A 26,508-nucleotide genomic window follows, 5' to 3' on the forward strand; every position below is an offset into this window, starting at 1 on the left:
GGGCAAGTTTGAGTCCTTGCCTAGGAGAGGGACCTGCATAACACACCTACTCTCCCCCAGGCCCACCACCCTGGGGCCTGGACAGAGTGATCCCTCCCACATTTACGTGCAGTGTCGCAGCAGGAGGACACAAGGCAGCGCAGTCTGGCTCCAGGGTTTATTGCAGCTGGTTTCTCCCTCCGTGGGTAGCAGAGCTGGGGGGCACCGGGGCCCGGGGAGAGAGCGGGGCCCGAGCAAAGCAGGGATACATGGATTGCATGGGGGAATTTGCACTGCGCCCCTCCCCGGGCAGGGGTGGGGACACCGACCCCAGACCCGCGCAGACGTCCCAGTGCCGGCAGCACCGGGCGGAGCTGCCGTGTCCCCGGGGCCGTCGCTGCTGAGCCCGGAGCCACCGGCTCCCGCTGGGGAGGAGCTGCGGGCACACGGGACGGGCAGGGGGGGCTGGCACGGGGCTGCTGGGGGGCACGGGAACGGGGCACTGAGCTGGGGACGGGGGCACTGCCACCAAGTGCCGGGCACTGCGACAGGGTCAGCAGATGTCTGTGGGCTTGACCAGGATGAGGGAGGACGCGCAGTCGCCGTTGTCACAGAATCCTGGCCAGACGATGTGGTTTTTGGCATTGAGCAGGACGTTCTGGCACCTGTCGTACCACCAGCCCCCGTAGCTGCTGGCACAGTTCCCACCATACTGGTCCTGGTCCTTGTCGGTCGTGCTGAACTTCATGTTGTCATGGATGCCCCCCTTTTTGGGGTGGTAGCCGGTCAGATAGTCGTCCCCATCACCAGAAAACCGGCCCAGCCTCAGCGGGTACCCGCTGGCTTCACTCTCCACCCTGAAGATGTCATACTCAGCATAATGGGTGATGTTGGCCTTGTTCCTCACGACGAAGCGGACCTTGTAGGTGCCCTGTTGTGTCAGCAGGTGCAGGTACTCGGTGCCCAGCCAGTGGTCGCTCTGCACGTTCCCAAAGCCGTACTTGTAGGTGGTCCAGGATTGCTTCCATGTGAGCTCAGTGTCATGAGAGTTTCTCTGGACCACGGTCCAGCCCTTGCCTTCGGTGTCCATGTCACACCAGACCACGCGCGGAGGGGACCTGGCCGGCTGGATGACGTAGACCCCGCTGGGGCTGTTCTTGCGGAGGCGGCTGCAGTCGGCAGGGAACGCTGCGGGGGTGGTGGGGGCAAACGCAGGGTGGGGTGGGAGAGAGAAGGGTCATTTCAGGCTCTTGGGGCAACAAGGAGATCCTGTAGGAGGGTGAGGACTCAGGACAGAGAGGGCTGGTTTTGCCTGTGGTCTACTCAACACTACTCCACGCTCCCAGTCTACTCCCCAGTGCGAGTGGCTTTTCCACTGACCCATCCACAGGGCAACCAAAGGTGTCTAAGACAATGGCCCTTGGATCTATTTCTCATGATGTGCTGTTTCATTTGGAGCCTTCTAGTGCATCTGGCCAATAGAGGAGGGAAAAAAATTCTTCAAGATGCCAGTGATATCCTCCAAGGACATCTAGTCCTCACAAAAGGCTCTTGATATATTGAGCTGCAGCTCTTGCAAAGATCAGAATTGTCTGAAACGTTTCACTGGATGAAGATACGTAATGAAAATCTATGTTTTCCCTGGGGATCAGGGCATTGCAAAAGAAGTTCTACCTTGATCTCATGGAGATCTCTGCCCCCAGCTTGTTGCCATTACCTCTTAGCAGGACTGATCTGTTGTGACTTATTTGCCAAAATCATTTGGCATCAAATTTGTTTTTTCTTGTTTTGGGTCTGATGAGGGACAACTCCCTGTGAGTAATTCCAGGTCAGCCCATGGAATGCTGCTTTCCTTGGGCACACAACTCTTGCAGGGAGTGTTACCCCCCCCCCCCATCGCAGGGAGGAAGGGAATGCTCCTTATCCAACAAGGCATTACAAAAAATAAACCTTGCTGGGAGGTTCTCTCCTAGAACTGAATTGTTAAAAGGCATGAGCGCCACAGAGCGTCCTGCCCAGTGAGGGGGTCTGGGCAGAAACCCCTTGGTTTGGGAGCCACCAAGGGGGTGAAGGTGACCTTGCAGGCCCTAGGAGCCACAGCCCAGGGGTTTGGGTGTGTGAGGTGTTCTGGTGAGCCAGCCCCCCACCCCTCCACACTCACGGCTCCGGGAGCTGGCGGTGGGCACAGCCGGGCCAGCGCTGGCGCGGAGAAGAAGCATCGTCACCACCGTAGGCAGGAGGAGGACAAGGTCCCCGTGGAGCCAGCGTGTCCCAGCTTGGAGCCCTGGGGAGAAAAGTGCTCATCATCATCAGGATCCCTGGGCAGCCCCTGGAGAGCTCAGACCAGGGCATGGAGAGGAGCAGGGGGACCCTGGGGTGGGGGGAGCTGCCCCTGGAGGGGTGAAGCTGGATGAGAAACGGCTTTGTGACCCCTGGTCAGCCCCTTCCCTGCACCAGAGAGAAACCTGCAGATTTGTTCTTTGAACCTACAGCCCAAGAGTAGCTAAGGGAGGACAATGACCCAGGAGAGAGTCATTTCCTAGGGGAGAGGGAGCACAAGAAGCAGTTCTTTTTGGAGTACTTATGCTGAAGCCTTTTACATAAGCCACGCCAGCCCAATGACAGCTGGCAGGAAACCAGACCCAAAGGATGGTCCTACTGCACAGATACCAGCTCCCAGGTGGATAGGAGGAATTCACCTGGGCCCACACAGTGACACAAGCCCAAAGCCCTTGTGCTGGCCACCAGCACGCCCTGCACTAGCTTAGCTGGGTGAGATGCCATCGTGCCTGGGGAAGGACTCCTGTGCCACCACATATGCCACATGGATTGGTCAGGAAATAAGGACCAAGTTGGAACTGGGGTCCCCACATCAACCTCCCTTGAGGCCATGGGGAGACAGGGCACAGGAAGCCTGGAGAAAGCACAGGCTGGTACCAAGCACGTGTGTCATGTGGTGCTTTGGCCTCGTGTCCCTTCTGCGACCAGGGTGTGTGGCATCATGCATCACCCAGGCAAGGACACAGCTGCTGTCCTGCTAATCATCTGGTGCCTTAGCCAACTCACCCCTCTCAGGTCTTGTTTGAGCCCAGCACCATGCATGGCTGCTGGGAAGAGAACTCACCCATCACAAGAGCACAGCTGAGCAGAGAGCAGGAACCTGGTGGTGCTCCCTCCCATGCCCAGCTTTCCACGGTGGCTTTATAGGCACAGCACACACCCCCTTGGGGCCACACTTCTTATTTGCAGAGGCACTTGCAGACTGGGACTCGAGTGGTTTTCAGATCCTATGCCAGCACCACTAAACCCCCTGAGGACAGGAGGCACGTCCAGCCAGCCAGGGAAGTGCAATAATCCCCCCATGATGAGGGACTTCAACTGTTGACTCTCCCAGCTACACAAACACTACCTGGGAATTGCTCTCTTGGAGCTAATTCTGGAGAGCCACGATCAAGCTGAAGTGCAGAGACCAAGCTCTTTAAGGACGTGCACACAGAAACTAGCAAAGGAGGAGAGATTAAACCTCCTACTTGCCTAGTCCCAAAAGTGACCTTGGAAAGATGAGGACAGGTCCTCAAGAAGCATGGCCACTTGCTAACTCTCTGCTGGCAGGTTTCAGCAGCAATGGTTTAAGTTACTGGGCTGGAACCAGCATCCAGCAGCCAAAGGTCATTGTATAACCAGTGTCCCCTGGCACCCCAACCTGCATGCTCTGGGTAGAGGGCTCCAGGTAACAACCAAGCAACTGCAGATACCTCTGCTATTCTCCTTCCCAGTCCCTGTCTTTGGTTTGGTGAGACCCTGCAGATCCCAGCCCCAGCAATGTCAGCCAGGGTTTCCCCCCTCCACAGGCCTCTCGGGACAGATTGTTTGGAAGAGCTGTTCTTTGTGCCAGGGGGTGCTAACAGCTCGATTCCTTGTCAAGCCAATTTTAAGAAGATAAAGGTGTGGCCCTTCTACTTTCTTCTCCTATGTTCGTTTCAGTAGCCCACTGACCAGATGTCTTCTTCATGGCACAGCTTTAAACCTCGTGTTCCCAGCAAGCCTGTGCCAAGCTGAGGCTCCCACCAGACTTTCTGGACTGCAGGAGCCCATGTCAAGCAGTGGAACTTGCAGGTCTGGATGGACTTCTCCAAGACAAGGGATCCCTGGATCAGCTTCCATCTGCACCCTTAGATCTCACCCCTGCTTGCATGGTTAGAGGTTGGGAGCCCTTGTCTGCAGCCTTATTTAGTCTGAGAGAACCATAAAAGCAACACTGCCAAGTCCATTGAGGTAGGAGGGCACAAGCTGCCCTGGGAAGAGGGATGGCAGGTTCCGTGTCCCCTCCCTGTGGGGACAGGGGAGGTGGGTGAGTCAGAAGGTCCCTGGGGCTGCTGCCAGAGCCAGCACTGAGCCATGGAGCACCTGGGAGCGTGGTGGGTGCCTGGGCAGGGCTGGCAGGCAGGCTGCTGTGGGCAAGCCACCACTGCCATCATGGCTGGAAACATGAACATGGACCCCAGGGGGATGGAGAGGAGGTCCTGCCCTGTCCCTGCACCAGGTCCCACTGGGCTGCTCCAGGTGGAAACAAGGGGTATTTCCTTCAATGCAACACTGGGCACCTTCTCTGCAGTGCAGCAGAGACCCTGGGCTGGACCCACTCAAATAGTTCAAATATTTCATGTCCATTGCTGCTCATCCTGTCCGTGTGCACCTCCAAGGAGAGTCACAGAATCACAGGGTAACAGGGCGATTTGGGTTGGGAGGGACCTCTGGAGGCCGTCTAGTCCAACCCCTGCTCAAAGCAGATCTGAAAAATCAGGTCCTTGTCCACTCTAGCCTTGAACACCTCTAAGAATTTAAGCCCCACAGCCTCCCTCTGGGCTTCCAGTATTTTCCAATCTCATCTTAAAAGAAAAAGTCCCTATTTCTACCTGGAATTTCCATGTTCCTAATTAGATCCATTGTTTCTCATCCCACCATCCTGCACATCCTTGAACAGCCTGGCTTGATGCTCTCTGTATCCTCCCATGAAGTCAGCAAGAAGACCTCCTTGTTGTATGCTCTTCTCCAGGTCGAGCAAGCCAAGTTCCCTCAGATCCTCCTGACACACTCTGAGCTCCAGGCCCCTGACCAGTCTGGTGGCCTCTGCTGGATTTGCTTCCATCTGCAAATGTGTTTCTTGTAATGAAGGGTCTAAAACAAGACATGGTGCTCTGAGGAGCCTTGGCTCCATCTGCTCTCCACCCTCCCACAACGAGACCCCCATCTCAGCCTTCCCTTCTTCAGGCTGAACAAGCCCATCTATCTCAGCCTGTCCATATATGTCATGTGCTCCTGTGTCAACTGTCTTGGTGGTCTTAGCAGGGTTCCTGAAGTTCTAGTCACTGTTGTGCCTGGGGGCTCCCCCCAGGACTAGGGAGTTCTGTCTGGGAAGAAGTAGGAAGTTCCATCTAAACATGAAAAGGAACTTCATTCCTGTGAGGGTGACAGAGCCCTGGGACAGGCTGCCCAGAGAGGCTGTGGAGTCTCCTTCTCTGGAGACATTAAAAACCTGCCTGGACACTATCCTGTGCCGTGGTCTGGCTGATGTGGTGTTGGTCACAGGCTGGATTTGAAGATCTTAAAGGCCTTTTCCAGCCTTGGTGATTCTGTGATTCTGTGACACCTGCCCTGGGTGGATCTGCTCCATCAGCGAGGTTGGACTAGACGATCTCCAGAGGTCACTTCCAACCCAGACCATCCTGCCATTCTGTGACACAGCACCCCAGCTTTCCTCTCATGTGGAAGTGGATACTCTTCCTTTCCTCACCCTCCTGACTGCATTTTTCCAGATGCAGCTCAGAATGCAGCAATGAACAGGTCTGTGCCACAGCTGGGGCTCTTTCTGTATCAAACACATGCTGAGGAGGAGCTGAGCCCCAGGACACAACTGGGATTTCAGAGAAAAGCCTCTATGGCCTTACCCCCATCTGCTTTGCACATCCTAACCCAAGCACCAGCCACGACCTCCTGGGAAAGCTGGCCAGAGACTGGAAGCTGTGTGTGAAGCTCTGCTGAGGCTTGCTGGCTGCCCTTGTTTGTATCTGCTGTTGAGCAGAAGCAGCAGCACAGCAGGGACAGGAAGCCTCCACGACCAGCTAGGATCAGAGAAACACAGACTGGTTTGGGTTGGAAGGACCTTTGAAGGTCATCTAGTCCAACCCCCTGCAGTTGAGCAGGGACACCTCCCACCAGCCCAGGTTGCTCCAAGCCCCATCCAACCTGCCCTTCAACACTGCCAGGGATGGGGCAGCCACAGCTTCCCTGGGCAACCTGGGCCAGGGTCTCACCACCCTCACTCAAATACATTTCTTCCTAAAGTTTAGTTTAAATCTCCCCTCTTTCAGTTTAAAACCATCACCCCTTGTCCTGTCACTACAGCCTCTACTAAAAGTCCCTCCCCAGCTTTGTTATAGGTCCCCTCCAGACACAGGAAGGTGCTCTGAGGTCTCCCTGGAGCCTCATCTTCTCAGGCTCAGACCCCATGTCTCTCAGCCTGTTCTCAGAGGAGAGGTGCTCCAGCCCTTGGGTTCCCCTCATGGCCTCCTCTGGACTCAGGTAGCCATGCTGCAAGCAACCAGCCAAAAGCCTAGCCTGGTCCTCCACGGGCTCTGGCCAACTTGGTCTGTCCAGCACAAGGTGGGTGCTGAGGCACAGTTCTCATAACTCAGAATACTGCAGGTTTCAATCCTGGGAAAAGGATGGGCTGGAATTTTCTCTCAGGAAACCACAGTGTGAGCAGGGAGAGGCTTGAAGTGAGACCATTTTACATCAGAGTCACGTCAGGACTCCCCAGGCTCCCTTGTGACTGCTGGGAGGGTTGGGGGACACCAGGGTGCCCCTTGCACAACGGGGCAGGAGCCACCTGGGGCGGCACCTTCTGAAGATGGGGGCACAGTTTGCCAGGAACACTGGAGTGCCTCTTCCCTGGAGGGTCTGACAGGTCCCCAGTGGCTGCTGGGCCCAATGCCTACTCTGGAGAGAGCGACTTACACCCGATATTTGATGGGTTGCCACCCGGGAGGGGCAATGTCACCTGGGTGTTTACTTTCCTGGATGCTGAAGCGTGCAGAGCTGCCACGAGGATGCTGTTCCCTGGGGAAACCCTGTGGGAACAGGGGGGCAGCCAGGCCCTGGGAATCATTCTTGGCTGAAGGTGCCGGGCTCCTTGGCACCAGATTATTTGCTTTGCCCTGAGGAAAGCTCTTCACCTCCATGAGACACGGCCCTCGTTGTCACTTCATGGCAAAGAGCAAACAAGCCGTGAGCCACCAGTCCTGCTGCCAACCTGGGGACAAGTGCTGGGTTCTGGGTCTCATGCCTCCACCCCCTCTCCTGCTGAGCCCTATAACTTTCAGGACACCCCTCCAGCCAGGTCAAACCAGCCCAGCTTCCCACTCCACAGGGTCCCTGCAGAGACAGCATGGGTGAGTGTGGGATGGGATGGAATGGGATGGGATGGGATGGATCTGCTGGATGGAACTGCTGCTTTGTGGCTGCAGGTCACAGCATCCCAGCACTTTGTCTTCACAGGGCTCCCTTACCCCCGTGCCACAGCAAACCTTGGATGGACTGGGACAGGCTGCCCAGGGAGGCTGTGGAGTCTCCATCTCTGGAGATATTCCAGACCCACCTGGATGCAGCCCTGGGTAAAGTGCTCTAGGTGATCCTGCTTCAGTGGGAGAGTTGGACCAGATGATCTCTAGAGGTCCCTTCCAACTCTAGCAATTCTTTGATTTTGTGATCCCAGCACATCTCAGCAAATCCTGGTGCACAGTCCATTTTTCCAGACTCACTGTGCCCTGGGCTGGGAACTGTAGCAGGAATGTGTGTGTTCTGCTATTTTCAGGCTGTATCAGTGTAGCCTTGGAGTGTCAGACAGACCATTTCACAAGCCTGATATTTATCAAACAGTCTTTGCAATTTTGGGTTCTCCAAGGAAAGTATTAAATACCCTGGAATAGAAAATGGATTTTTTAGATATTCTTGCTCAAGGAGCAATATTGAATAGATTTCAAGATCTGGAGGTTAGAAGCTCTGCAGCAAACTGCTGTCCCCAGAAGCACAGCCTGGAGGGGCTGATCCTCCTGGATCTGCATCTCCCCCCCACCCAGACCTCTCATGACCAGTTGTGTGGGAATGGGTGAGCAGCAGAGGGTCTATTGCTCCTCTGGTGGTCTAAAGAAGATATGGATGGCTTCAAACGTGCCTCTAAACACAAGTGCCTCAGATGCTAAATGTTACTGAGGAACTGAGAAGTGGTGAGGACTCACCTTGAGTCCTGGGGGCAGCTCTGGGCCCCTCACTGCAGGAAGGACCTGGAGGTGCTGGAGCAGGTCCAGGGGAGACAACGAGGCTGGGGAAGGGACCAGAGGGAAAGTCTTACAGGGAGAGGCTGAGGGAGCTGGGGGTGTTGAGCCTGGAGAAGAGGAGACTCAGGGGGGACCTTCTCACTCTCTACAACCACCTGAAGGGAGGTTGTGCTCAGGAGGGGTTGGGCTCTTCTCCCAGGCCAGCAGTGACAGGACGAGAGGGCCTGGCCTGAAGCTGCTCCAGGGGAGGTTTAGGTGGGATATCAGGAAGCACTTCCTCATGGAAAGGGTGAACAGACATTGGGATGGACTGCCCAGGGAAGTGGTGGAGGCAGCATCCCTGGAGATGTTCAAGGAAAGGCTGGAAGTGGCACTTGGTGCCGTGGTCTGGAGATGTGGGGGTGTCAGGTCATAGGCTGGACTTGGTGATCTTAAAGGTCTTTTCCTGCCTTGGTGATTCTGTGATTCTATGAAATGTGTTTAAAAGACCTTTGCTGTAAAACTGCAGCCAGCACAAGTGCCCAGGGTGGCTCTGAGCATTCCCAGAAACAGTTCTGGGCTCTGGGGTGGCTGCGATCCCACACAATGCTTCCAGGTCAGCACCACTGGTCATTTCCCAACTCAGTCAGCTCAGGGATTGGTGCCAAACCCAGTTACCCCAGGTCAGTGCAAGAGCTTTGGCTCTGCTCCTTTTTGAGCAGTGGAGGGTGAGCTCCATGTGTCCTACCACAAACAGATGTCCCCATGGGCTGATGCCTCCTCACTCTCTAGGAATCATGATAAACTTGCTATTTTTGGTGTGCTGGTTTCCCAGGCTACATCTGGAATTTGTGAAGGAGCTCTAGAACTATTTGAAAGACATAATTTGCACCAGCCAGACAGTAATTCCTGAAGGTCTGAGCTGTCCCTCTTGATCAAGCAGCTTTCCTGCGGAGCAGAGAAATACCCACCTCCCTGCCCAGGGCTCATTCCCACCTGGACATCTGGGTTCTTACTGCCCACAAACCTGGGCTGTAGGCAAGTGGAGTCCCAGATTACACCATCTGGGAGCTGGGAGGGAAGGGGATTCTTCCCTCCATCCTCACTCTGCTTGTTATCTCCAGCCCCAGGGTTTTACCAGGGTTTTACCAGGATTTCTGATAACAGGGTTGGGACAAGGTCTTCTGTCTCAAAACCCACCATCAGCAGGTGGTGGCAGCTCCCTGATTCCTGCTGATGAGTTTATGGTGGCTCATGTAAATGAGTGAATTTCGGTTTATGGCTCCAAGAGGGAGAACTACATGTAAAGAATTGTTTTCCTATTTTACTCTGCAAGTAAAGGAGTCAAACGGGATTCGTGGCTCTCTGATGGAAGAGTTCTGATCTCTTTCTTCTCTTCCCAATCTTTTCCCATCTCAGCCACCCAGAGCCTTTGTCTCTTGCTGTTCACTTCCCTGGTGGCCCTGGCAGTGTCTCTTCCTGCTTTAGACATCAGGAACTTGCATCTCCTCAATGGCACAATGGATGAAATTATGAATGTTCCTCCTGAGTCCTCCCAGCCAGGTAAGTTCACCACCACCATCAGGAGTGGCAAACAAGGGCACATTCAGTCAGATCCTACATGGACCCACTCACCAGTCTAACCACATGCCTGTCACATGGAGGAAGGACTACAGCTTCCTCTATGTGTGGACAACACCAATGTAGGCTGTCTTAGGATCATAGAATCATAAAATGATTCCCCTAGGAAGGGACCTCAAAGATAATCAGGTTCCACCCTCCCTGCTATGAGCAGGGACACCTCCCACCAGACCAGGCTGCACAAGCCTCATCCAGCCTGGCCTTGAACACCTCCAGGGATGGGGCTTCCACAACCTCCCTGGGCAACCTATTCCAGCACCTTACAACCCTGATGGTGAGGAATTTCTTCCTGATGTCTGACCTAAATCTCCCCTCTTTCAGTTTAAAACCTTGTCCCTTTTATCCTGTCACTGCCCTGTCTTGCTGGAACAAGAATCATCTCAGAGTCCTCCTCTGCTTGCTGCCTGTCTCTCCTCCTGTGTGGTGTGAAGTTCTTCTACCCACAAGTCCAATAGTCCAAAGTCCAGAGTTCACAGGATCCCAGAAGAAACAGGTTCAGTCTCATTGGCAGCAAGACCATGCCAAAGGTGTTCTAGGCCATGGTCCCCTCTGTGGAGAGGCAGTGATAAAGATGTTAAGGCAAAAAAACACTTTGAGGACATGGAGATCAGTAGCTACGTGTGGAAATCACAAGGTCAGTGGAGAACTGAACTCAAGAAAGAACCGAATACAAAGAGGAACAAAGTGAAGTTGCCACAGAGAGTCGGACGCAGAGGCAATGACAGAGCAGCCAGACAGACGATGGCACAGAGCAACGTACAGATCCCAGGGTGCACTGGAGGAATGAGAATGCTCCTGGAATCATACTGGGGGTTGTGGATGGGGCATGACATGACAGAAAGAGCTGGTTCCCTTCCAAGGGAGGAAGAAGAGTTCTTGGCAGCAAAGCTCAGGGTTCAAGTGTTTGCTGTTGGTTTCACACCAGACTTCACTGTGGAGGTCACCTGTCAGGGTGCCACCTACACAGGGAGCACTCGTGGCTGAGACCAGAGCTTGGGCTTCACCAAGAACTGCAGGTCTGAGTAGAGAAAGAGGGTTTGCTCAGTGCTTCACACTCACCTCTCACCCAGACCAGTGGTGGGTGCTCTGCAAACAGGAGCAGCACGAGGGCAGGCTGGGAAGCAGGGAGACACACCAGGGGAGACAGGGTAGTGATCAAACCTCTCCACCTGTGGAGGAGTCCTTCCAAATGGAGGGGGAGGGAAGGCAGAAGGGAACAGGGAGAGATGGTGGCCTGTAAAATCAACATGAGTGAACAGCTTCATATAGGTGGAGTAAAAGTAAACACCATGGTAGGGAAGTCCTCCAGACCACGCTACATGACGGTTTCCCACTCCTCTGAGGCTCAGGCCTCTCACCACGTTTACTGCTGGGCTTCAAGACACATGTGGAGAGAGTCAAAGTGAAAGGCTTCAAAAACCTGGTGGAAGAATGGGATGGTTTAGCCCCAAAGTCAGAAGACAATGGAGGAGGCAACGACAGCTACAGTTTGTCTGCAGGAAGGAGTGTGCTCTGGGTGCAGTGAGAGAAGGAACAGGTTTATGGACAGTGCAAGAGGCTTGAGTTAAACACCTCAGAAGGGCAGGGGCAGGAAAGCACCAGCTGAGAGGGAAAGCAAGGAGTAGATGTTTGAGGATGTCACAGACCAGCAGCTGCAGGTTTAGACATCTGGAATGGCTTCTGTGATTCCATAAGCTATGATTCATTCCTTTCTTTTGTAGCCATCAATGGATACACACATGATGCCGTTCCAAAAGGTTCACATTAATTCACCCCAAATCATCCTCTCTTCCAGCAACACCCTTCAAATTCCCTTTGGAGCAGCTGAACAGAGTCCCTGTTCCACCTTCTAACACCTGCACAGTTTTCCTGTGTCTGCTCCCACATTTCTTCCTCCTCTAATCCCTCTCCTTCCCAAGTCCTCTCCTAACTGCTTCTCCTTCACTTTAGCAGCCATCTTCCCAAGGTTGCCACCACCATTTGGAGTCTTTCCCCTACAGAGTGTGCACAAATCATCCTCACCAAGGAAGCATCTGCCTTATTCTAGCACCACATAAGTTCCCGCAAACCACCAACAGAGCAATGTCTGAAATGGTGAAGTTTCTCTGGAATGAGGAGCAATGCCAGGAAGACAGGAATGTCACCTGTAGAAGATCACGCTCTCCCAGCAGGGATCTGATGTGTCTACTCTCAGCACTCACTCCTGTCTCTTCTGTTTTTAAATTCAGATGATGGTGACAACCATGATCCTGTGAACCACGTCCGACAGGCCCGAGACATTGCCCACCACCCACCAGCAGGCCATGGTGAGTCTACTCAAGAAGAGCATCTGCTCAGAAGGGTTCACCACTGCAGGGAGCCTAGAGGCTCGTGGAGAGCTCTCAGCCACATGCATGGCTGGACCCCGCTCTCTGGGATGCCTGAGATCACTGTAGAGTGACAGATTCTCCATGCTGGAACAGCAATCAGCTTTCTGACCTGGAAAGTTGTCTGCGTGGTGGAACATCTGCTATGGACAAGTCACCACAGCCATGCCAGGCTGCACCACGGGCTGGGGGGAGGCAACCCTGGGTTTGGTCTCAGCAGGACAGGACATTTTGGCAGGGCATCCCCACCAGCTTGAACCCTGTCTTGGGAAGATATGAAGCCCAAAGCTTAGAGGGATCGTTTCCAGAGTGTGATGTACTCCTGTGAGCACATGGTATGAATACAGCCCGACCATGTGTGTGCAATAGGGTGTAGGCACAACAGAAACACCAGGTGCTTTCAGTGTCTCGTGGTGTGGGATTTAATAACCCTCTCTCCTGCCCCAGGCTGGCCCAAGGACTGCAGCGAGATGCCTCCTGGCAGCCACAGTGGTGTCTACATCATCCAGCCCAAAGGGCTCCACCACCTCGTGGTGTACTGCGAGATGAATGTGACCAACGGGGGCTGGACAGTCATCCAGAGGAACCAGAGGGACACACCAGTCACCTGGGCCGAGTCCTGGAGCACCTACCAGTACGGCTTTGGGAACGTGCGCGGCGAGTACTGGCTGGGCACCGAGTACATCCACCAGATTGCCAAGCAGAAGGTCTACCAGGTCAGGTTTGTCATCCAGGACTCCACAGACAACATCAACTTTGCAGACTACAACCTCTTCAGTGTGGAAGACGAGTCCCACGGCTACCGGCTGCGGCTGGGCTCCTACTCGGGCACGGCGGGGGATGCCATGACCTCGGACAATCCCAACACCATGCATGACAACATGAAGTTCTCCACAAAGGATCGGGACCAGGACACCTACAGCAAGAACTGTGCCTACAGCTACGAGGGTGGGTGGTGGTTCTCGGCCTGTTACTCTGTGCGGCTGAATTTCAAGGGCGGAATGACCTGGGGCAACCTGTGCAAAGGGAACTGCAAATCCTCCCTTATCCTCATCAAACCAGCTTCCTATTGTTAGTGCTTCTTCCCCCTGCTGTCCACACTGGACACTCTGTGAAGGTTCTGCCTGGCCAAAGAGCTTGAGCCTTTCTGGAGCAGAGAGGGGAGCCCAAGGGTAGTAGGTTGTAGTGGAAGGCCACTTCCCAGTTGCCCTCTCTGGGTACAGGCTCCCTCTTTGCTCAGCTCTTTCCCCCTGTGCTTGCCAATGATTCCCTGTCATTCTGTTCATAATCAAGAATAAATAAATAAAAAAATCACCTGTGATATTTGTGGATTCCACATGTACCTTCCCTGTGGGAGGAGGACACAGCCAGGAGTGACTTCTCATCTGCCTCTCAGGCTGCCTCCAGAACTCACAGCAAGTAAAAAAACTACATACCACAAAATTCTATATACTCTGTGTCTCTCTGCAGCGTTTGGTTAAGCATCCCAATAAATCTGCTTCCTTGAGCTCCTTCTCCATTAAGGAATGTCTGGTCTGTATCTCTGCTGTGCTCCCACCGAGACCCATGTCATGTCATATCAGGCACTGGAGCCTTGAGGGGTTCTCACAAGGATGGATGTAAGAAAATTCAATCCAGTTTCACTGAGGTAGAGGAACTGTGAGCTACACAGAAGGGCTCAGAAGGAGCCTGTTGTGTGGAAGAACCCATCCCACATAATCACCATGTTCACAGCATAGGGTCAAAGCTGCTGCAACGTCCTGGTGCCAAAGTCCTACTCCTGCTGAGGGGCTGCACCTGCCAGGATCTGCTCCTTGCTTCTTGTCTGTCTGCACAGTCATGCTTTGATCCTGCAGAGACATGGTTTTGAAGCCATCACTAGATCTGTCTCCTGTGACTGAGGAGCAGTGAACTTCAGTGAAAGCAAAAGAGGAATAGGTAAGGTCTCAAATTAGGAGACACTAACGAGGGAGGAGCTCCTCACAGGAACGGGCTCACCATAGCCAAAGTTTTGAGACCAGTTTAGATGAATGTTTGCTGGGAAAAGTGCAGAGTTGATGCTGTGAGGCTGCAGAATGGCTCCTCCATCCCACAATGCTCTGGCATTGATGGGACAAACTGTTTGAGAAGCACTTTCACCTTCACAAACCATTTCTGGCTTTGTCTTGGGGTAGCACCAGCAGTGAGTTCCACTTCCAGGACCAAGAGCTAAAGGAAAAGCCAGCTTGCTGGCTGTAGAGCCCAGTGCCCACTGGGAGCCATCCAGAAAGGTCTGAGAAAGTAGAAAATGCTGAAAGAAGTGAGCAGTGGAGGATCTCCAAGCCAGGAGGTACCTTGCCCTGCTCCAGAGAACTGCCCTCTGCCCTGCAGGTCACAGGGAGCCCCTGAACGTAGGGGTGTCTGAGGGAAATGAGAGCTCAGGGCTACTCCTGCTGAAAGCAGCACTTGCTCTCCTGAAAGCCTCTAGTGCCAAGCATGGAGCACCCCAAAGCCAGAGCACAGAGGACTGACGTGACCTCTGGCCCATGCCAGAGTCTTCTGCTCTGGCTGGAGTCCCCACTTGGCTTTGGATGCACCCCAAATTCAGGGAGATGTAGCCCTCTGCAGCCTGGTCTGGTTTGGGGATCAACTCTGCCTTGCAGAGGTTGGACTGGAAATCCCAAAAGTGCCTCTCCCAGCTTTGGTTACCCTCTCAGACACAGAGGGACGTTTCTCCTGAGGAAAGGCCACGTCTGCCCCACAGCACAGAGGGCAGCTCCCTGGTGGACCTGGCATGGGCTGGAAGAGAAGCTCTTCTGCACCAAGGGCACGAGATGGAGCAGCAGGTGGTGGAAGGCTGCCAGGAGGTGCCCCTCTCCCCACCCCTGGTGCCCTCAGAGTGGAGGAGTTTTTGGTGAAGCGTGTGTGGTGCTTGTTTGGGGGTTTGTTATGTGGGGGATCTTTTTGGGTGGTGTGTTGGGGGATTTTTTTTGTGCTGATGGTTGGATGTGGTGACCTCAGAGGTTCTTTCCAACCATGATTATTCTGGGATTCTGTGATGAAGGAGCAAACAATTTTCATCCCAGCAGTGCTGTCCTCCAAGGCTCAACAAAAGCAGTGGCCAGGAGAGGCAGGGATCTTAAAATATCCTCCCAGTACAGGCACCCACGGCCCAGGAGGGGGGGGTTTAGTGGGTGTCTCTGCATTGTCACCTTGTCCCTCCACCAGAACACACCCTGGTACTGACAGGTTCTCATCTCGCCTACAACAGCTCCAGCTCCACTCAGCTCCTTATTCCAAGTTACCCATCCAAACGCTTCCCCAGTCCTGGCCACCCAACAACAGTGACCTCCAGCCACCAGCAGCTCCCTGGCAGCTTCCCTTCCCCCAGCTCCCAGTGGTGATTTGAGGTGACACTGGAAGTCAAGCAGTGGACATGAAATGCTGGCTCCCACCAGGTATTTGCTCCACGGCCAGGACAGAGCAGTCCAGCTCCAGGGGCAGCAGATGGCTTTCCCTGCAGCTCTGCTTTTCACTAAAGTGGAACCCCTGGAGAATCAATCCCCAACCCCTCACTCCACCCAGAGCTCCTGCTCTGCTGCTCCAGCTTCTCCACTGCATCTTTTACTTAAAGAGCAAGAACAAGGCAAGGACACAAGGGGAGTTTCTAGCTCAGAAGTGTCCTGGTGGTCCCAGGCAGGTTTCTGCTCTCTGAGTTGTTTTATTTAGGTCTCTGAATCCTTGTAAACACTTAGTGACCACAACACCCTGAGATGAGCAGTGCCCGTCACAAGTGGGGCAGCTCCCAAGGGATGAAGGGGACCTGCACAGAGACAGGGTGACAGGGGCAGGGTGACAGGGACAGGGTGACAGGGACAGGGTGACAGGGGCAGGGTGACAGGGGCAGGGTGAGACAGGGTGACAGGGGCAGGGTGTCAGGGACAGGGTGACAGGGGCAGGGTGTCAGGGACAGGGTGAGAGGGGCAGGGTGACAGGGACAGGGTGTCAGGGACAGGGTGACAGGGGCAGGGTGACAGGGGCAGGGTGTCTCACTGCCCGCTCTTGCCGCTGAGCCGAGGGGAGCAGCAGCACCAGGGCATCCACAGGGACCGCAAGGGCAGCGCCCTGAGGCCCGGGGTGAGGCCAGTGCAGTGGGAAGGGCTGCATGGGGGGGGGGGGGCTGCAGCACTGGGCACACACGGTGCAGTGCGGGTGCAGTGCGGGTCCAATGCAGGGTGCCCAGTGCGGGGTGCAGTGCGGGTGCAGTGCGGGTGCAGTGTGGGTGCATTGCCGGTGCAGTGCGGATGCAGTGCGGGGTGCAGTGCGGGTGCAGTGCGGGTGCAGTGCCAGCTCCCCCCAGCCAGGGGCGGTGCGGACCCGCACTCCCCGTGCTCCGCCGCGGCTCCTTTAACAGCGCCGGGGGCGGGCGGGGGGCGGTGGCGACTCTCGGTGGCGGGGGGGGGGGGTCTCTGCCCGTGCCCACCCGAGACCCAGCCCATGTCTCGGCCCCCGGCGCCCCCCGGCTCCCCGCGCCTTTTCGGGGCGCTCAGCACCGCGCAGCTCCGCGCTCTGCTGCAGGACGAGCCCCGGCTGCAGCGCGCTGCCCGCCTCAGCAGGAAGGTACGGCCGGGGGTGGGGGGAGAAGGGGTCGGGGGGAGCCCTGGGGGGCCGGGAGGAGCCCTGGGGGGCCGGGGTCCGTGTCCCGCAGCCGGCAGGGCCGGGCCGGGCAGCGCTCGCCCCGACGGGGCTGCCCCGGGATGGAGCCGCCCCCGGCCCCGGCATCCCCCGCCGGCCGCGGTGACTGTGACACCTGAAATGGCGCCCGCCCAGCCCGGGGGTCTGGGGGAGCAGCCTGGGGGCACCAAGCCCAGAGCAGGGCCCCTGTGGGTGCTGTCCCAGCCCCGGGGGGCAGGCCCTGGCCTCTCGCCCTGCTCCCCACGCCTGGCTGCCTTCCCTGGGGAGCTGGGGGGAGCCCCGAGTGCTCCCTGGCTCCAGCGGTTCCTGGAGCTCCTCTGCAAGGACCAGATCAGGTTATTGAGACGTGATTCTCAGCCTGATTTCAGCGTCTTTCCCCTGGGCCCCTCTCAAAGCGCAGCCCAGCCCCGCACTGCGTGGGCAGCTGGTGCAGCGGGAGAGGGGCCGCGGGTGTCCTGGGGAGCTAAGCAGGCCTGTCGGGGGTCAGTCTGGTAGCCAGCCGTGAGGTTTGCCCCTTTCAGGGTACGCTGCCTGGTGCTGCGGGTCCAGCCATGTCCTCCCCTGCCTCTCCAGGCAGAGCAGAAGGGTGGGGACAGTGCGGGAGGAGGGGGTTCACCCTTGGATTGGGCCAAATCCCCTCCGGGCAGGCTGCCCACTTCTTAGAGTCACAGGCTGGTTTGGGGTGGAAAGACCTTTAAAGGCCATCTAGTGCAACGCCCTGCAGCGAGCAGGGGCATCTTCAGCTGGGTCAGGATGCTCACAGCCCCATCCAACCTGACCTTGAATATTTCCAGGCATGGGGCATCTGTCACCTCCCTGGGCAACCTGGGTCACCCTCAGTGTAAAAAATTTCTTCCTAAGATCTAGTCTGAATCTCCCCTCTTTCAACCATCACCCCTTGTGCTATGACCACACACCCTGCTAAAAAGTCTGCTCCCATCTTTCTTAAAAGCCCCCTTTTAAGTACTGAAAGGCCACAATCCCAACCCCCAGAGCCTTCTCCTCTCCAGGCTGAACAAGCCCAGCTCTCTCAGCCTGTCCTCACAGGAGAGCTGCTCCAGCCCATTGCGGCCCATTTCTCCCAGGACAGACACACACACACATCCCCATCCCTTTCCCCAGTTTCAGAGCCTGCAGCTGGAGCGGGAGATGTGTTTGGCTTCCAACTGCAGCCTGGCCAGGGTGAACCTGTCCCTGCGCCCGCGGCTGGAGGACGGGAAGGCTTCCCTAGCCATCAAGTACCAGGAGCTGCAGGAGATCCGAGAGGCGTGTTGGGACAAGCAGCAGCGCCTGGGTGAGTGAGGGGCAGGGGGTGGGATGTGGCAAAGCCTGGCACGGCCAGAGCACCCCACGTTAATATGAGGGTCCCAGGTGGGCTCAACACCCTCAAACCTGCCCTGAGCAAGTGGCCCAGCCAGAAGAAAAAGCAGTGGGAGGTAATGCTGCCTGCAACATGGTCAGCCCTCAGCTGGGACTGATGCTGGGTGGGATGCAGGTCTCGGTGTGTGCAGGTGGCTCCAGGGATGTATTTGGGAGTGTTTCAGTTGGGAAGGACCACAGCCCCCAGCAGTGGGGGCATCCTGGGGGAGGCTTGTTGCAGCCCCATCCCATCTCAACACAGAGGTGTACCTGGAGAAGTGGAGCCCGCAGAGCGCCCTGGGCCAGCTCCAAGCCAAGCTTGATGCCTCAGAGGCAGAGTCAGAGGTGAGTCAGGCGAGACCCCTGTGCTGCTGCCCCTTCCTTGCCTGGGTGCCAGACCCCAGCCCCTGCCTTCCTGCCTGACAGGCCCTGGAGAAGAGCCCAGGGCCCAGGAGGTGCTCAGCCATCTGTTCTCCCTCCATGGACCCACAGCTCTCTGATGCTGTCCCACTGCCCGTCCCACAGGCACAGGTAGACCAGTTCCTGGCCCAGGACCTGCCTCTCCCTTCCTTTTTGGAGTCCTTCTGCCAGAGCCGCATGCGCTCCCACATCTGCCGGACACAGCTGGAGAAACTGCAGGAGCTGCTGCAGAAGGACCAGGTGGGCAGGGATCGTGCAGGCCCCGCGGGGTGCCCAGGTGCCCTGGCTACCCCAGCACCAGCCTGCCTTGCCCTGTTGCAGAGTGGAGTAGCCCCCAAAGCCTTTGATCCCTCCTATGGCTTTGTGCCTGCCTTTCTCATGCCCTCGGAGGCCGTTGTGCCTTTTGCCGTGCCAGCTGCACCTCCCAGACACCATCTCCCAGCCCTGGAACACCAGCCAGGATCTCCCTGCTCTGAAACCCCCAGCCCAGCCTCACCCCTGCACCTCGTGGAACACATCCCCCCGCTCAGCCCCCAGCCCCTCCACAGGCAGCAGCAGCCACACCAGAAGCAGGAGCTTCCGCACCGGTAGCAGGGCAGGGACGGGGGTTGTCCCCATGTTCCCGTGTCCCCACGCCTGTCACCTGGCTGGGGAAGATGTAGGGGTGGGTGCATGGGGCAGGCCCAGTGCCGAGGGGCTGCCATGTCTGTTGTGCCTCTGTTGGGCTGGCACAGGGGTGGGTGCTCAGAGGGGGGACGGGGCGGGTGCTGTGCTTGGGGAGATGCCAGGGGGGAAGGTCCTTGCATCCACAGCAGGAGGAACAGAGACAGGAGTTGGGGTCAGGTGGTTTGTAGGGGTGTCATTTGGGTGGGAGACAGCAGAAAAGAGGGCCCAGGAGCACTGGGTGCCATGTGCTTTCGAAATAAAGGCTCTTTTCCACACTTGGTGTGAACCCTTGGCTGTGACCAGAGTGATGGGACAGGTTGGGGGGAAGCGATTGTGGGGGGGACACTTGCCAGGCTTGGAGGTGACAGGCAGTCAAGGGTCCTCCAGGCATTGCACCTGCACTTGGTTCAGCCCACCAACATCCTGGGGAAGGCCAGAGCCCCTGTGAGGGGGGCAGAGAGGCCAGGGAGTGTGAGTTTATCCACCCCAGGCAGGTCCCAGGGACCATCTCCCACAGATATTCCTGTACCAGCCCCACAAGGCTAATCTAACCAGGGAAACCAGGTGACCAAGCAGAATGACTTACGAGGCCAGTTGGTCTGCGTGGGACCATCTGTGCTGTGTCTGGAGGGGCTGCGTAGGCAGCCCTGTCCCTGCTGGGTCTCCCAGTTTCCCAGGCTGCCCAAGGGCTGCACTGGGTGCTGTGTGAGATCACCAGGAGCTGTAGGTGCAGCATGGAGATGTGGCCCCAAGTGATACGTGTGTGTGTGTGAAGCTATGAGAACTCTGAGCATGCACACACACAGGGTGGTGGTGGACAAGCAGAAGGCTTCTCCCTGGGAATTGGGGTCCCCACTGGGGAGGGCCACCCTGGCACTTGGCTCAGGAGGAAAGGACCCCAAGGTGATGGTGTGAGGATATGGAGCATGCTGGAGCCCAGGCCCCACAAGGGCTGACTGGCAGCCAAAGGCAGTGCTGATGAGCTGGGTCACTGCCCTGCAAGACAGGGCCATGTGCAGCTCTGGGGCTGGCACTGCCACAAACGTCACTCTGCACAAGGAGCCAAGCTGCCCAAAAACCAGCCAGACACACAACCTGAGGGTCTCCCCAGCCAGGCCCTGCCTTGCTCCCCTCCCCTGGGCTGGTTAGTCCCAGGGGATGCTGTGTGCACTTGTCACCAGCTCCAGGACAAACTGCCCCTCCTTGTACTGCAGGTACGAGTCACCTTGCAGCAGGTACAAACAGGCACAAATAGGCCTGGGGTGAGAGAGCAGCTGCCTCTCTCCAGCCCAGGGAGGGAGAGTGTGTTCCACTGGAGCTGACAGCTCTAAAAGGACAAAGTGAGCTGAGCTGCTGTGGCCCCTGCTGGCTTTGTCCCTAGGAGCCCTGTGGCACCCCTGGGCACCTGCCCAGCTCAGGTAGCAGTGGGCTACCTGGGCTGGCCACCATGCCATCTCAGCCAAGGTCCTTTAACCACAGGGAAGCTGCCAAGCAAGGCAAGTCCCTGCCCTGGCAAGGTCCCCTTGGGGCTGGTCCTGTCCAGTTTGGAGCACCCCAAACTCCCCAGTTGAAGTGGTCCTGGAGGGGAGTGTCTGTGCAGCACTAGTGCACCTGTGTCCCTGGGGAGCATGGCAGCAGTGGGTGTCTGTCCCTTGGCTACCACTGGTCAGTGCCTCAGCTCAGCAGCAGCCCCAGCCCCCTCCACAGGCTGGTCTGGGCTGAGGACAAAGTCCTTGTGCCTGGGGCACCAGACAGGGACATTGGCAACACGCAGGAGCTGGCACCAGCACAGGGTGAGCCCTCTGTGCCTCTCCCTGCCTGCACCAAGCACTGCCTGGGGCAGAGCCAGGTTGAGGGGATGTCCACAGTCCCCACTCACCCTGGGGACAAAGCATGGTCACCAGGTGTGCACCTGCCTTCATTTCTGCCCGGGGCCAGGCAGCAGCCTAGGGCCAGCCCAGCCCCCCTGCCCAGCAGCCAAGCCCAGGAGGGGTGGGCAGAGGAGCTCCCTGGCCCCCCAAGCCTGGCTCTCTGGTTTAGCAGCAGCCCCCAGCCCAGGAGGGACAGGACAGGGAGAGAAGGGGTGTCCCCAGGAGACCCTTGGAGCTTCAAGACCAGGTTGGAGGGGGTGGGCCAAGAGCCCAGGGAGGGGTGTGCCAGGGTGCCCCAGCTGGGCCCCCACGCCTGGCAGGCACTTGGCCGGCAGCAGGGCTGCAAAAGAGGAAACTCTGTTAACAGTTAATTATTAACAGAGGAGTCGCTGCTGGGGAGGCAGGTGATGCAGGGGGAGCTGCCCCCCCACCCATGGGTGCTGCCAACCATGTGGCCCCTCCCGGGAGGCACAGAGCCACTGTGGGCCCCGCAGCAGCAGGACTGGGGTGAAGGGCTCTGCCCAGGGACCCCAGGGCAGGGGAGGGCTGGGGCTGTCCCAGGCCTGTCCCCTCCCTGCCAGGGGTGTGATGGTCACCCCTCCAGTGCTGCCCAGGTCCCTGCTCACACAGCCTGCAGCTCCTTGTCTCTGTCCCCCCCATGTCCTCAGCCCAGCCAGCACCTCCTGCCTGGAGTCAGGTTTAGCTCCTTCCTTCCCAAAGAGCAGCCCAGCTTCTCCCAAAGGAGGGAAGAGGCCCTAACAAGCCATTGAGACCCCATGGCCACAGGCTGCACCACCCAGCACCCAGGGTGAGCAGCCCAGCACCCCAAGCCTGTGGTTTTGGGGACATCAGCCCATGAGAAGGGACTGGGAGACAATTGGGGAACAGGGTCTGCACTGAGCTGGCAAGACCTCAGGATGGGGGCTCTCAGGCTCCATCCAGGCTTATCTCAACTTGCCTGGAGTTTGATTGACCTTGCAACAGCATCTAATTACCTAGTGGCTGTTAACTGCTAAGTTTTAGTTTTGCTTCCCTTTTACAGTTGCATGGTGTGTTGGCTCTGGTTAGTAATTCCAGGGTGGGAACAAGGAAGAACTTCCACAGAACAGGGTGATAGCAGAGGCCTCACCAGCAGCTCACCCTGGGGCAGTTCCTTTCAGTGACACAAAGCTAAGAGGCAGCAAAAATCCGTGTCAGGGGTAAGAGGGCAAAGCACTAGCACCCAGCACACACATGTAACACATCACTTACTACAAATGTAAATTGAATGTGGAGCTGCAGAGGGGTGGGATGTGCCAGAAAAGCTATAGAAGTGGCCCCAGTGGACTTGAGAGAGAGGAGGAAAAAGTCCCCACTGAGATCATCATACTCCTCCCAGCAAAGGCTGCAAACATTTCGTGGTGACCCCATCCACAGCTGAAACTCCCACCCTGAGGGCACAGGCCAGGAGGGGGCTGTGGAGTCTCCTTCTCTGAAGACTTTCAAGACTCCTTTGGATGCCTTTCTGAGTGACCTGCCCTAGATTTGGTCCTGCTCTGGCAGGCGGGTTGGGCTTGATGATCTTCAGAGCTCCCTTCCAACCCCCAACATTCTGTGAGTCTGGGAAGGAAAGCAAACTCCTCCAGGCTCTCACTGCCCTGCCCAGTGCTGCTCCTCCTCTGCAGGCAGCTCTGAAACCCTCTCTGATTGCTCAGCCTCCCACTGAGGGGAGCACAGAACAGTCACCTCTTCTGCTCAGCCACTGCCCCAGGAGGCAGCACATGGGGTTTAGACAGAGCAGGTCCATGTGCAGCAAGCCAAGCCCCACATATCCTACCAGCCCCACTTGTGCCCCATTTCCTCTCCTTCTCCACTTTGACCTTCTGATCCTGGTGGGCTTGTACATCTGCCACAAGCCCCTGCTGTTCCCTCAGGCCCTGCTGCATTCCTCCAGCACCCCCATGGACCATGCTCACCCAGCTGAAGGAAAACTGCAAGAAATCCAGTTGCTCCTGGCACTTCTCCATCAGGTGAACAACGAGGGAAAGGCAAGAAGGCAACAACATTGACACAAGAGGACAAAAGGCTAGAAAAGGTGTGTGCTGGGAGGTGGCAGCATCTGTGAATTTGGGCAAGCTTCAGCCACTCTGCACCTGAGCTCTTGAAAAGCCCCCTGGAGCAGAGGAGTACTGAGGCCTGACCAGAGCAGAGGTGATGCTGGGTAGAAGTTTATACGACCCCAAAAGTGACAGACTGGGTGCCCCAAAGCACCCCTCCATGCCCTGCAGGCCACGCTTCCCCTCTGAGCAAACTCAGCAGCAAAACTAAAGGCTGCCTGCAGCAGGTGAGCGCAGAGGACACGTCCCAGGGGCACAGCAACCCCCCGTGCCACAGCCTGCACACAACGGGTCTCCAGCAGGCAGGAGTGAAGCCCACAGTGGCCCAGGGAGGCCATCCCACTCACTCCTGCCCACAAGGGCCTCAGGGAGACAGGATCCCCCCTTCCAACCCTTTTCCTCAACCTGCTGTAGTCACTGTGAAACACCAGCCTGGCCTCCATTTTCCAGCAAGAATAAGGAATATTTACCACCCAAGCCCACCAAGAGAAAGGTCACTTTATCACCATTTTATGGCTGGATATCTTTAATGTTCAAGACACACCATGGAGACCTGAGGAAGAAGAAGAACCAGTACTAAGAACTGCCCAAACCACCCACTGAAAGGCACAAGATTAGCTCAGGTTTTGTGCCTGGATGCTTCACCCCCCATTTCGGACACAAGCACCAGACACGGAGCAGCAGAGTCAGCCCAGCTCCTCACCAGTGCGGCACGGGTGGCTGGCGGGTGACAGCCGCACCCGGTCCCAGCGCTGGGGGCAGGGCGCTGCAGGCACCGCAGCAGCCGCTGCCTCCTGACCCAGCCGCGCCGCGCCAGCCCCTTCCCACGCCGGGAAGCTGGTTCCGGGCTGGGAACGGAGCCTTAGGGAGCAGCCCCGGCGCCACACGCAGCTACGTTAAGTCCTGAGGACACCCCGTGTTTGGCAGGGCTGCCTTAAAAACCTGCCAGGAACACCAGGAACAAGAGGGGTGCTCCCTAGTATCCACCACTTCCCACAGACATCCCTACCTTTTCCAGCCTTTCCTGCCAAACTCTACCAGAGAAGCCAGCCCAGGTCTTCCAAGTAACTTGGTTTATAGCATGAAAACGCATCAGTGCGGGACACGGAGCTGCAGCCCTGGAGACCTTCACTCCATAACCCATGCCCTTGCATGCCAGGCTCCTGCTCCTCACAAGGTGACGTTTCAGGGCTCTAATCCCACACAGAGGGACAGACTGCCAACCAGGCAGGATGTTGGAAAGTGCCCCTGGGCTGACTTGGCTCCAACCATGCAGCAGTCTCAAGCCTGCAGCTGGAAGAGATGCACCACTTTCCAGAAAAGGCAGGAAGCTTTTGGGGACAGCAGACATCACACCTGCCAGGCCACTGCCTCGGGCTCAGTTCAGCATCACAGAACTGCAGCTGGAAAACACAGGGCACCTGCTTCAACCACCTTTGTGTTGGGAGGACACATAACCCAGGGTCAGTGAGGGGAGGGCCTGGCTCCCACACCAGCCAAGCCCAGCAAACCCTTCCAAGTCTTTGGCACACCCAGTACCATGAAGATTTGCTCACTTCATGGAGTACCAGCCTAGGGGAAACCTTCACCCAAGGAAGGACAGAAACTCTGAGAGACACAATCTTTAGTTCTTAAAACACTTCAACAGGCAAATATTCCAATGTGCAAATGATGCTCAGATGCTACAGTACAACACAGGTACCACCACCCAGTGCTCAGAGCTGAACCACTCCCAGGCACAAAGGCCCGTGTGGGATGGTCTGACATGAAGGGCCTGGGAAGCCCTGGATGGGACAGGCTGCTCCAAGCACAGGGAGGGTTTGGGCAGCACTTCCAGGTGATGTCACACGCTGACCAGGGCACAAGCCACCACGGGCCCAAGTTTCACTCCTCCAGGCTGCTGCAGACAAGGCTCCTGTACTGGCCAGGAGTGACAGCCCAGAGATGGCAGGTGGCAGATTAACAGAAGGCCCCAGGGAGAGCACCCCCAGACCCCACCCACTGCCCTTCAGTCTCTGCTGTGGCTTAAAAACAGGCCCGTGGTTCCCACCGAGGTCAAACAGCTGTGCCAGCAGAGAGGACACACCACAGTCCACAGAGCAGAGTCCATCAACCACATTTACCTGTTAGGCACCGCGTGGGGGGGTGGGATGGGCAGAGGGGGCACATCCCAGGCTGCCGGGCGGCCCGCAGGGGGAGCGGGTCTCACGCCACCTGCGGGAGGCACCGCAGCAGCGCCCCGCACGTCTCTGAAGGTCACACCGCTGGGAGGGACACGTCCCGGTTCCAGGAGCCCGCGCATGGTGCCTGCTGGTCACGTACCACGTCTGAAGGTCACACGGACAGAGGGGAAGTGTGGCAGCCTGAGGATCAGGCCCCTGCCAGCTGTGCGGGTGCGGGGACACCCCCCGCCAGCTGCCCTGCCCGCGGGGGGCAGGGTCCTGCCGCAGCCGCGGAGCTGGGCGGGTGCCGCGGTGGCTGCCCTGCCCTGCCTGGCCCCGCTGTCACTTGAGCCCGTAGAGGATGGCAAAGCCCACGAAAAAGACGAGCCCGACCGAGAAGTCAGAGAAGAGCCGGAGGCGTCCCTGGGCCTTGGCCTCCTCCCGGCGGAGGCGCAGCTGCTCCCGCCTCACCCGCAGCAGCTGCTCCCGCTGCAGCTGCTCCCCGTAGTGCGCCCGGTAGAAGGCGTCGAAGTCGAAGGGCGGCGGGGCGGGCCCGCGGCGGGCGGCGGGGGCGCGGGGCGGCGGGGCGGGCGGGCGGCCCGGGGGCCGGGGGGCAGCGCGCAGCTCCTCGGCGCTGAGGAGGCCGCGGTCGTACTTGCGGCGCAGGACGGCGCTGCCCAGCACCCGGTAGGCCTCGCTGACGGCGGCGAAGCGGGCGGCGGCGGCGGCGCTGCCGGCGTTGCGGTCGGGGTGGTAGCGGAAGGACTGCTCGTAGTACGCGGTCTTGATCTGCGCCGCCGTGGCCGTGGCCGGCACCCCCAGCACCTCGTACAGGTCCCGGCGGGGCCGCGGGGCTCCGCCGCCGCCCGTCTGCCCGCGGCGGGAGGGCGCCAGGCCGGGGCCGGGCGGCGGGGCCCGGGGCAGCAGCGGGAGGCGGCGGAGCGCGCCCGGCGCCATCG

The 26,508-nt window shown here is 57.6% G+C and overlaps 5 protein-coding genes across 5 annotated transcripts in view; 2 read left to right on the forward strand and 3 right to left on the reverse strand.

Moving 5' to 3' along the window:
* Positions 1-143: 143 nt before the first annotated feature.
* LOC127392014 (fibrinogen-like protein 1-like protein) lies at positions 144-25,580 on the reverse strand. Its single transcript, XM_051635394.1, has 3 exons — positions 25,511-25,580; positions 2,141-2,263; positions 144-1,167 (listed from the first exon to the last, which is right to left on the reverse strand). Exons 1-3 carry the CDS (start codon positions 25,554-25,556, stop codon positions 533-535), a joined length of 804 nt encoding a protein of 267 aa, XP_051491354.1. The 5' UTR covers positions 25,557-25,580; the 3' UTR covers positions 144-532.
* Positions 7,427-13,377, forward strand: LOC127392306 (fibrinogen-like protein 1-like protein). Its single transcript, XM_051636076.1, has 4 exons — positions 7,427-7,430; positions 9,714-9,857; positions 12,164-12,241; positions 12,749-13,377. The coding sequence occupies exons 1-4, from the start codon at positions 7,427-7,429 to the stop codon at positions 13,375-13,377; spliced, it is 855 nt and encodes a 284-aa protein (XP_051492036.1).
* MKS1 (MKS transition zone complex subunit 1) overlaps positions 10,163-26,508 on the reverse strand; it is a 104,839-nt gene continuing 88,493 nt past the window's right edge. The window contains exon 17 of the mRNA XM_051635331.1: positions 10,163-10,182. The gene's annotated coding sequence lies outside the window, so the exon portion shown is untranslated. The remainder of the gene's footprint in view (positions 10,183-26,508) is intronic.
* Positions 16,743-19,698, forward strand: VPS37D (VPS37D subunit of ESCRT-I). The gene is made up of 4 exons (XM_051635390.1): positions 16,743-16,900; positions 18,098-18,269; positions 18,597-18,679; positions 18,860-19,698. The coding sequence occupies exons 1-4, from the start codon at positions 16,778-16,780 to the stop codon at positions 19,343-19,345; spliced, it is 864 nt and encodes a 287-aa protein (XP_051491350.1). The 5' UTR covers positions 16,743-16,777; the 3' UTR covers positions 19,346-19,698.
* DNAJC30 (DnaJ heat shock protein family (Hsp40) member C30) lies at positions 24,995-26,506 on the reverse strand. Its single transcript, XM_051635399.1, has one exon. The coding sequence runs from the start codon at positions 26,504-26,506 to the stop codon at positions 25,892-25,894; it is 615 nt and encodes a 204-aa protein (XP_051491359.1). The 3' UTR covers positions 24,995-25,891.

This window comes from Apus apus, chromosome 18 (genome assembly GCF_020740795.1).
Source record: "Apus apus isolate bApuApu2 chromosome 18, bApuApu2.pri.cur, whole genome shotgun sequence".
In the NCBI taxonomy this organism is placed as follows: Eukaryota; Metazoa; Chordata; class Aves; order Apodiformes; family Apodidae; genus Apus; species Apus apus.